Below are 8,843 nucleotides of genomic sequence, written 5' to 3' on the forward strand. Positions count from 1 at the left end.
CTCCTCAGCCATTGCTACTGCATTTCTACATTGCTACTAAATAAGCAAAAATAGTAGCATTTAAAAAATACCCATAACCGTGAGAAGAAGAACCAAATTCAAACAACAAAACATGGAAAATAATCCACTTCTTTTGTGCAAGCGCCATGGCATCACGTGGGCAGATGTGAAGGGTCCCCATGATGACTCCTTTCAGTATTTTCTAGCACCATTTCATTCACTTTCTACTGCGTGTCCTGTTCAGGGTCAGTAGAGATTTGGAGCCTCTTGCACCTGATTTGCTAAGAGGTGGAGTTCCCTCTACCCTCTGGACTGCAAGATGCACGCCTGTGTGGATGTACATGAGGAAGATGCATGTGAGACATCCAGCATAGAAGAGTGTAGGCTGAGATCTGGATGCAAGCCTGCTCTATTGCTCACCCTCTCTGGGGGGCTATATTTTTGGAATCAGCTCATTTCATTCTCTTCTAGTTGAATATGCAGTGAGGATCTGCAAGGGATTTCATGTTCGCAGGACTTTTACAACAGCACATTCTTCTGTATCAGTCATCTCAGAGCCCAGGATTCCAAAGTACAACACTGGAATATCGATATTAGTGGGTGTAAGGACAATGGGATGAGTTATTTTTAAGCCATTTGTTCATCATGATAAGTGTAGAAATAGCAAATACTTGAATAATACTGAATATTTATACAAAACAACAGAAATGTCATCATTTTAGTATTCAGAGTATTTGTACATCAACACTTCTGACAGTAAGAGGGGTCCTTGTGTAGTGAAGATGATGAAGCCCATGTGATGATGATGGCTTCCATTCCAAATGTCACACACCTTGACACCATGACATATTGATCACTATTGATCACTATCGATCACTGTAAAGCACGCAGTTCTCCATTCACTTCATCTAGAATGGCCCCCAAGAGCATGCGAAGTGATGCTGGATGAAAAGCCCCCCAAAGGTGTTCTATTTGTGACGCTACCAATTAGCAGTATGGCGCTATCATTCAAGTATGCTTTATATTGGGTGTGTTTTGCCGATATTTTAATCAAACCCATGTCACATTATAGATGATGACGGAAGTAGAGAGAGACAATGACATAAAACAAGGAGATGATGCAGCTAGCTGCCCCACCTACCTGCCCCGTATGCTTTGGACAGCAGCCATGATAGACTGCAACAGATCTTAGCCCGGGAGAAGTCATAATGCTCAAAAGGCTTGACAGCCGGTGCCACGAAGACCTTCTTCGTGGGCTTCGGGTCTTCAACTTCACCCATATTTCCACGCTGTCCTTTTCTTCAGCCCTTCGCAGCAGAGCAGCGCTAAAGCATCCCGCCAGTGGAATTTTGACGGAAAACAAATAAAGAATGTATAGCGTCTGGCTCCTGGGTTGGAATTGTCCAATGAGTCGCTGTGTTTTTCATGCGGTCAACAAACGAGACGGGCTCCTTCGCACAAAGCAGCAGCGCCGCTTTCCTTGGATTTCACAGGGGGGAGTGCTCTTCAACGTGGACGTTTCCATTTGGGATTTGTGGAATTTGAGCGTTTTTCCTTTTCATGTCAAAGTGTTCCTGTGAGGAAAACTGCTGTAATTCGCGTTTTATTCCTTTTTCATAATCCTGGTGCCTCGGTGCGGTTTCTCTGCAGCGAAGAACCACTCTCCTACCACGCTTTGCTGCACCGTTTTTGCCGTAGTACGCATGCGCCAAAGACGCCTTCACGAACAGTCTGTAAAGGGGATTTTTTGTGTACATAAACAAACCAATTAACGAGCTACAGCGAGGATGCAACTGGTTGCAAAGCATGATGAGCCTCTTAATGATTTAGGACACGATGGCTCTCTGGGTAAATATTACTAATCATGAATTATTCATGCATATGCTTTACTTTTGGCAAGTACGGGTACAAGCAAATGTAGCAGAGACATATAATGCCTGAAAACATCATCCATCATCATCCATCCATCCATTATATATCCATCCATTATCCATTCATCCATTATCCATCCATCATTCACCCTTTATCCATCATCCATCCATCCATCCATTATATATCCATCCATCATTCATCCTTTATCCATCCATCATTCATCCATCATCCATTATATATCCATCCATCATTCATCCATCATCCATCCATCATCCATCATTCATTATTCATCCATCCATCATCCAACCATCATCCATCCATCAGCCATCATCGATCCATTCATCATCCATCCATCCATCATCCATTCATCCATCATTCATTCATCCATCATCCATCCATAATTCATCCATCCATCCATTATATATCCATCATTATACATCCATCATCCATCCATCCATTATACATCCATCATCCATCCATTCATCCATCTATCATCCATCCATCCATCATCCATCCATCTCTGGGATGGATTAGGGCCGCCATGTCCAAACCTGCCAAAACCGAGATGATACAAGCGCAAAACCACCATAAAATAAATCCATCCATTTTCCATGGTGCTTATCCTCACTAGTGTCACGGGTATACTGGAGCCTATCCCAGCTGACTTTGGGTGAGAGGTGCAGCCATAAAACAAACGCAATGGGAAAATGCTCCAAACATAAAATGCTACAAGTTCAAAAACAAAATGCAGGAAATGTAAAAAAAACACCCACACACCTCAAAACAACCGCATGAGACTTCAACATCACAATTTAGCATTTAAACATTTGCTTGTTTTTGATCTTGCTCTGTTAAAGTCATTGCAACACTTTTTGCAGCGTTGCCCTGTTACATAGTGCATGATTTTTTTGAGCCTTTGAGCCTACATGTTTGCCCCTATCGGTCACCGTATTTCAGGGTAACATATCCATACTGGTGTCCCGTGTTCAACGTCAATCTTGTTTTGGCCCGTAAGCAATTCATATAAGGCATGAGGACAATTTGCTAAAATATGTCACATATTTGTATGTACGTTAACGAATGCTTCTATGAGTGAGTGTTGCACTCCAAAGAGACATATATAATGTACAATTATATGTAATGTATACAAATACAATGTCGTATTTTCATACATGTACGGTTTGAAACTACTGCCGAGCGCTCTCCTGGTTAAAAACGACAATTCCCAGAATACAGAGGCTACGCAGCTACGTCATCACTTTGCGACCGTAGTTGGCATGGGACGGAGAAAGATTCGTAGCGACTTCGCTCCTATATATCGATATAAACATTCAGATATCTTATGGATGCTGCGGGTTAGTATGATTTTTAAGCTACGATTATGTGATAATCGACATGGTAGATAAATCATCATCTCATATTACGAAACTTTGGAAAAACAATTGTACCATATATTCATGTAATATACAGCAAAGCGAGCATACGAATGATGTTTACATTAAGCTTGCATGCTTACGTTTGTGTGTGTCTTCCCAGATCACTAGCCTGTAAAATGTTCATGCCAAGAGCCCTTAAAGTGAAGCGCCCAGCAGAAGATCCCAACCAAACCTTGAAGAAGAAGAAAGTTCAGGTGGATCAAGATCAGGAGAATGAGGAAGGAGCTTCTAAGACACATGCTGATCAGGAGTACAGAGACAGCACGATTGAAGATGGCAGAGTAAAAGCAGCTGCAGAGCCCAATGCTTTGGATGAAATCCCGCAGGAGGAAGAAGAGAATGAACCAGTCAAATCATTCCGAAAGAGTCAGAGATGGCCAGAGCCAGGAGAACCTATTTGTGTGATGTGTGGTCGCTACGGCGAGTACATCTGTGACAGCACCGACAATGATGTTTGCAGTCTGGAATGCAAAGCCCGTCACTTGGCCCAAATGGGATTGGGCACTGGAGCGCAAGCCTTTAACCCAAAGGACACGAGTGGAGACAAACGGACTACACAGGATCAACCTGCGTGCACTTCTGTAAATACATTTGAATTGAAGTATTCTTACCAAGAGGATACATTCATATCAGGTCTAACTGATGAGCAGGTGCAGAGGATTAAACAGGAACTAGGCATTGAAACCCAAGGAAGAGATATAAGGAGGCCCATTGTAGAGTTTGAACACTGTGGCTTTCCACTTAGTCTTAACAGCAACTTGAAGAAGGCCGGCTACGAGGCACCCACACCAGTACAGATGCAGATGCTGCCTGTTGGTCTGAGTGGCAGGGATGTGATCGCCAGTGCTGACACAGGCTCGGGAAAAACCATAGCCTTTCTGCTGCCAGTTATACTACTGGCAATGAAGGTACACAAAGTTGGAAAACTAAGCTAAACATCGCTTGGATGAAATGCATTACGTGAATGGCCTCTTTTTAGCATTAGCACTCAGGTGTGATGTGCCTTTTGAAACCCATGTGCACGTCATTGAATTCCTTCATCCGGTTTTCTTTCAGGAACAAAGTCGGAGTGCGTGCAGCCCCGTGGCTCTTATCTTGACACCCACCAGAGAGCTGGCCATTCAGATAGAGAGACAGGCCAAGGAAGTGGTGGTTGGCCTGCCTAATATGAGAACCGCCCTGCTGGTGGGCGGCATGCCCCTCCCCCCACAGCTTCACCGCCTAAAGAGCAGCATCCAAGTAACTGTTTACAATGATGCTCTTTTCTTAATGAAAAATTAGTATGTCATGTGGCTATTTCCCAAATGTGTATTCATGTATGGATTGCTTGTAGATTGCCATAGCAACACCGGGGAGACTCCTTGAGATTTCCAAGCAGAAGGCTGTGCAGTTGGATAAAGTGAAGATTGTTGTGGTTGATGAGGTATGACCATCATTAAGCTACTGTCAATAAATCAACAGTAATTGGCGGTTGTCAGCTTGGTAAATCAATGTTCTTTCATTGATGTGTGTGTTGTCATATTCTGCAGGTTGACACTATGCTAAAGATGGGCTTCCAGCAGCAGGTGCTAGAAGTTTTAGACCATGTCCCCGAAGTCCACCAGACCCTACTGGCGTCAGCCACCATCCCAACGGGGACGGAGGAGTTGGCGTCCCGGTTGGTGCGTGACCCAGTCCGCATTGCTGTAGGAGAGAAGAACCAGCCCTGTGCCAACGTCAGGCAGATCCTGCTGTGGGTGGAGGAGCCCTCCAAGAAGAAGAAATTGTTTGAGATTCTCAATGTAAGTTCGGTGATTTTTTTTGTAGCAAATATAGCTTTGCCACCGCAAGTTAATCTATTGTATTGTACAAAGGAAAATTGCATAGAATCTTGGTGTAGATAGGTTAAGGTGTGACTCCTGGTATGAAATGTTCATGTTTGGCTCAACATTCCATGCAGTGAGCCTGCTGATCAATAAATTCATTAGTATTTGGGTTTTCGTTGGATTATTGCCAAAGATATGTCTTGGTTTTTATAAGCTCTCTTGGTTGTCGTGCAGCCAGACAATACGGCTAACAAACTAGTCCCTTTGCCCGCAGAATCGAGTGCCCAAAGTGTGAGGGTGGTTTATGTCTTCATAAAATGCCCACAGAATGATCAAGAACTGCGTAGCTGTTTCCTTTCCTCCTACGAAGCACTGTGGCCTGCACTGTTGAGGCGTTTAAGCGCGTAGCATATTTCTCAATGTCAAAAGAATAGGCTTTCAGAACTGTATTTGGGTTTTTTTCCCCTGCTGAATGGGAAGGGTATGTTTGACTGAGTATCTATTAAATGTTTATGTAGTTGATATTTTCATGATGCACTGACTGTTTGGCACTTTTTAATGTTGTTGTACATTGTTCATTCCATTCCATTCTATTTACCTTGTAGGATGACATTAACAGTACATGTTTTGCTTTACAGGACAATAAGTTATACCAGCCCCCAGTGGTGGTGTTTGTCGACTGTAAACTTGGTGCTGATCTGCTGTGTGAAGCGGTCGCCAAGGTGACGGGCCTCAATACAGTGGCAATCCACTCTGACAAGAGCCAACTGGAACGTAATCGCATCCTCAAGGTGAGGCGAGTATCGACCAGAAGGTGCAAGGTTGAGCGTATGCGCTATCCACACTGAATTGGATGTGGTTATCCTTTTTATCTTACTGCTCTCTTTGCTTACAAACTCAACATATAATATATGAATATGATGTAGAAATAGTCATGAAGACATGACCAGGTTTGTGAAGCACCTTGAGTCTTGGGCCTTGGCCTTTACCCCAGGGGTTAATACTGGGACCAATACTGGGACATGTGGAACTGTGATGTAATTCCATCGTAACGTGTCTGCGTGTTCAAATCAAATGAAAGCATTGCCGTGACCACAGTGTAGCACTGACTTATTGTCCTGTCTTCAGGGTCTTCTGGATGGGGACTTTGAGGTGGTGATCAGTACAGGTGTGCTTGGTAGAGGACTGGACTTGGCAAATGTTCGACTGGTGGTTAATTTTGATATGCCAAACACCATGGATGAGTATGTCCATCAGGTCAGTGGTATTGGACACCAAGATTTCCATTCAACTTCTAATCATTGCAGCACTAAGGCTTGTTGTACCTCTCATTTCTTTCTAGGTGGGAAGAGCGGGTCGCCTCGGTCACAGGGGAACAGCCATCACCTTTCTCAACAACAACAACAAACGTCTGTTCCTGGGGGTGGTCAACAGGGTCAAACCGACTGGAAGCATCTTGCCCCCACAGCTCCTCAACTCACCTCACCTCTACGAGCAGCAGAGGAGAGAAAAGCAACAGGCCAAGCTGGGGCCTGGCGACACACTGGTGACCAAGACTAACCTCATCGACATTATCAAGAAACACGACAGGCGTAAAAAGTAGTTTGGACAGACATGCTGATGATGTCCGATGAGTAAAATGTCATTGAAATGCACGTACTGTACTGTACTGTACTCTCTCAATGAGTATTTGGAAGACTGGCAGAAGGTGTGCAAGTTTTAGGTCTTTACCTGAGATGTGGATATTTTCTGTCAGTTGTGCCGTGAAGTCGCCTGTTCATCGTTGATGCTGATGGTGTTTGACCAGTACTGTGTGTCAGGTCCAAGCACCTTGACAATGAGAAGGAAGAAAGAAGGCAGCAGTTTTCTATTTTACTCGCGAGGAGAACGGTAGAGATGTACTCAAACTCGCGAGGAGAAACGGAAGAGATGTACTTGTCATACAATCTCCAACCGCTCTGAGTACACTCTCCGTTGCCTCCCTTTTTATTTTCGTGGGGTCTTTCCTAAGTTACAAAGTTCACAATGCAGCCCTAAAGGACAGGGAAGTGGCTGTTGCAATGTGATGTGATCAAGCTTACACAACCTAACAGTTGATGGCATTTAGATGGATGATAAGAATACAATTGGTGGACTTCGTCGTGCCTCTGTGTGCCGCTGTGGTCAGATGTTTTCTGTTTCCTCTTCACAATCTTGACTGTCTTGAAGTCTTCTATTCCACACGGACACTCATCCGAAGGTCAGCAGGATACAGGGTACATACATACAATGTTTAAATATGTTCACAGTCAAATATATGATAACTTCAATGAACATTAACCTATCATTTCCCTCCTGTTTATCATGTATTTGCACAAATTCACATATCATTCGCTAACTTCTTCTTGTAGGCATTTTCTGCTAGGAAGTCATTTTATGAAAAAATACATTTACTCTCAGAAGGATATTCCGTACGTTTTGTCGTTTACTCATAATCCCCTGATTCTGGGAACAGGTTTGGGAGATGGAGGTCCTAGCTGTCTCATACTCTCTGTCACTTTCCTCTTGATCCAATAAAAGATACATTTGTACCATCTTAGTCTCTATGGGTGTAATAGCAGCTGTAATTAATTGGTCAAACAACCCTCGTAGACAGGGAATAACACAACATCCACACAATGTTAAGATGGCTGCAAAAACTGCGATGGAAAGCAATAGTGTGGACACGAAAGATTTATACTCGCCGAACATGCCAAACCAATCATCCCACCAACTGGTATTCACTCCAGAGTGTTCTTTTCATTTTACCGTTCAAGGTGCGGAGACCCTCCATGGCTTGGGTCAAGCTGCCATCGACAGCTGTGTTGTTAGGAATGAAGGTACAGCATTGTTCACTGAACATAGCACAAACGCCTCCTTCCTTTGTCAACAACATGTCCACCGCAATCCTGTTTTGGTAAATCATAAGGAATGTGGCTTTCAGCTGATCACGCACTGTTTCAAACCCATATTGTGTCCAGTTACCCAATTTTTGTACATTGTAGTGGATGTAGTTTATTCTGTCCTTATTTTATTAATTGTAACCCATGGGACAATTGACTCCCATCCAGCGGCTATTTGATTCACTATTTTATATTCGTCTGGCACCCCACGAGGTACTCCGATGGCATCAATGTATTTTGGATCCCTTTCACCTAGCCAACTTGGTTGAGACATTTTATTTTCCTTTTCGGAATGGATTATTCCATATGTCAATGTAGGGTCATTGTTTTACTAGTTCACTCATTGACATAGGAAAGATAGAAACTGGTAAAAGGCAATGTTCCCAAGGCACACAATCCTGTGGCATTTTTTTGCTAAGGTGTCTAATAATCTACTATCGCCGCACCACCACCAAACATCACTATGTGACACAGGAGTAAATGGTCCGACTGTAGGGGAGACTATAGTGTTACACCAGTCAGACGATAAGTTGTCAAGTTGTTTTCCTGTTCCTTGCAATCGAACACAAGTGAAGTTATTTCACGCTACATGTTTAGAAAATATGTGTTTTTGTTTTTCTTTTAAGATGAAGGGAAACTCAGTATCCCAAACTTTACAGGTATCATTAGGTACAGTGTTCAACATAGTTTCAAACACACACTGATCAGGCATTGTCGCCGGTATTATTCTAAGGATTGGTCTTGGTCCCATACATACTACACAATGTCCTCGATATGACACTTTTGCTGCTTGTTCCACTAACAGCAGC

The 8,843-nt window shown here is 43.3% G+C and overlaps 2 protein-coding genes across 6 annotated transcripts in view; one reads left to right on the forward strand and one right to left on the reverse strand.

Annotated features, from left to right (window-relative positions):
- Positions 1-1,690, reverse strand: part of camsap2a (calmodulin regulated spectrin-associated protein family, member 2a) — a 29,927-nt gene extending 28,237 nt beyond the window's left edge. For all 4 annotated transcript variants that reach the window (XM_058073160.2, XM_058073158.2, XM_058073159.2 and 1 more), the window contains exon 1: positions 1,142-1,690. In XM_058073160.2, the coding sequence (XP_057929143.2) occupies positions 1,142-1,280 (139 nt within the window). In that variant the 5' untranslated portion in view covers positions 1,281-1,690. The remainder of the gene's footprint in view (positions 1-1,141) is intronic.
- An 85-nt stretch (positions 1,691-1,775) lies between these two features.
- ddx59 (DEAD (Asp-Glu-Ala-Asp) box polypeptide 59) lies at positions 1,776-6,922 on the forward strand. 2 transcript variants are annotated; one of them, XM_058073164.2, is made up of 8 exons: positions 1,776-1,848; positions 3,409-4,216; positions 4,365-4,547; positions 4,642-4,731; positions 4,838-5,089; positions 5,752-5,904; positions 6,242-6,370; positions 6,456-6,922. In XM_058073164.2, exons 2-8 carry the CDS (start codon positions 3,425-3,427, stop codon positions 6,714-6,716), a joined length of 1,860 nt encoding a protein of 619 aa, XP_057929147.2. In that variant the 5' UTR covers positions 1,776-1,848; positions 3,409-3,424; the 3' UTR covers positions 6,717-6,922. The 2 variants fall into 2 exon arrangements, with proteins under 2 accessions (XP_057929147.2, XP_057929146.2); XM_058073163.2 differs by lacking the exon at positions 1,776-1,848 and adding an exon at positions 3,116-3,227.
- The last annotated feature ends 1,921 nt before the right edge of the window (positions 6,923-8,843 follow it).

The sequence above is a fragment of the Doryrhamphus excisus genome, linkage group LG4 (assembly GCF_037039965.1).
Source record: "Doryrhamphus excisus strain RoL-2023G ecotype Guam linkage group LG4, RoL_Dexc_Guam_v1.1, whole genome shotgun sequence".
Classification (NCBI taxonomy): domain Eukaryota; kingdom Metazoa; phylum Chordata; class Actinopteri; order Syngnathiformes; family Syngnathidae; genus Doryrhamphus; species Doryrhamphus excisus.

What these genes read in the sequence shown, in the direction of transcription:
- ddx59 (XM_058073164.2), top strand. Translation starts at nt 3,425, where the DNA reads ATGTTCATGCCAAGAGCCCTTAAAGTGAAGCGCCCAGCAGAAGATCCC. An exon ending in TTATACTACTGGCAATGAAG is followed by an intron (nt 4,217 to 4,364) that starts GTACACAAAGTT and finishes GTTTTCTTTCAG; the next exon opens with GAACAAAGTCGGAGTGCGTG. An exon ending in AATTGTTTGAGATTCTCAAT is followed by an intron (nt 5,090 to 5,751) that starts GTAAGTTCGGTG and finishes TTTGCTTTACAG; the next exon opens with GACAATAAGTTATACCAGCC.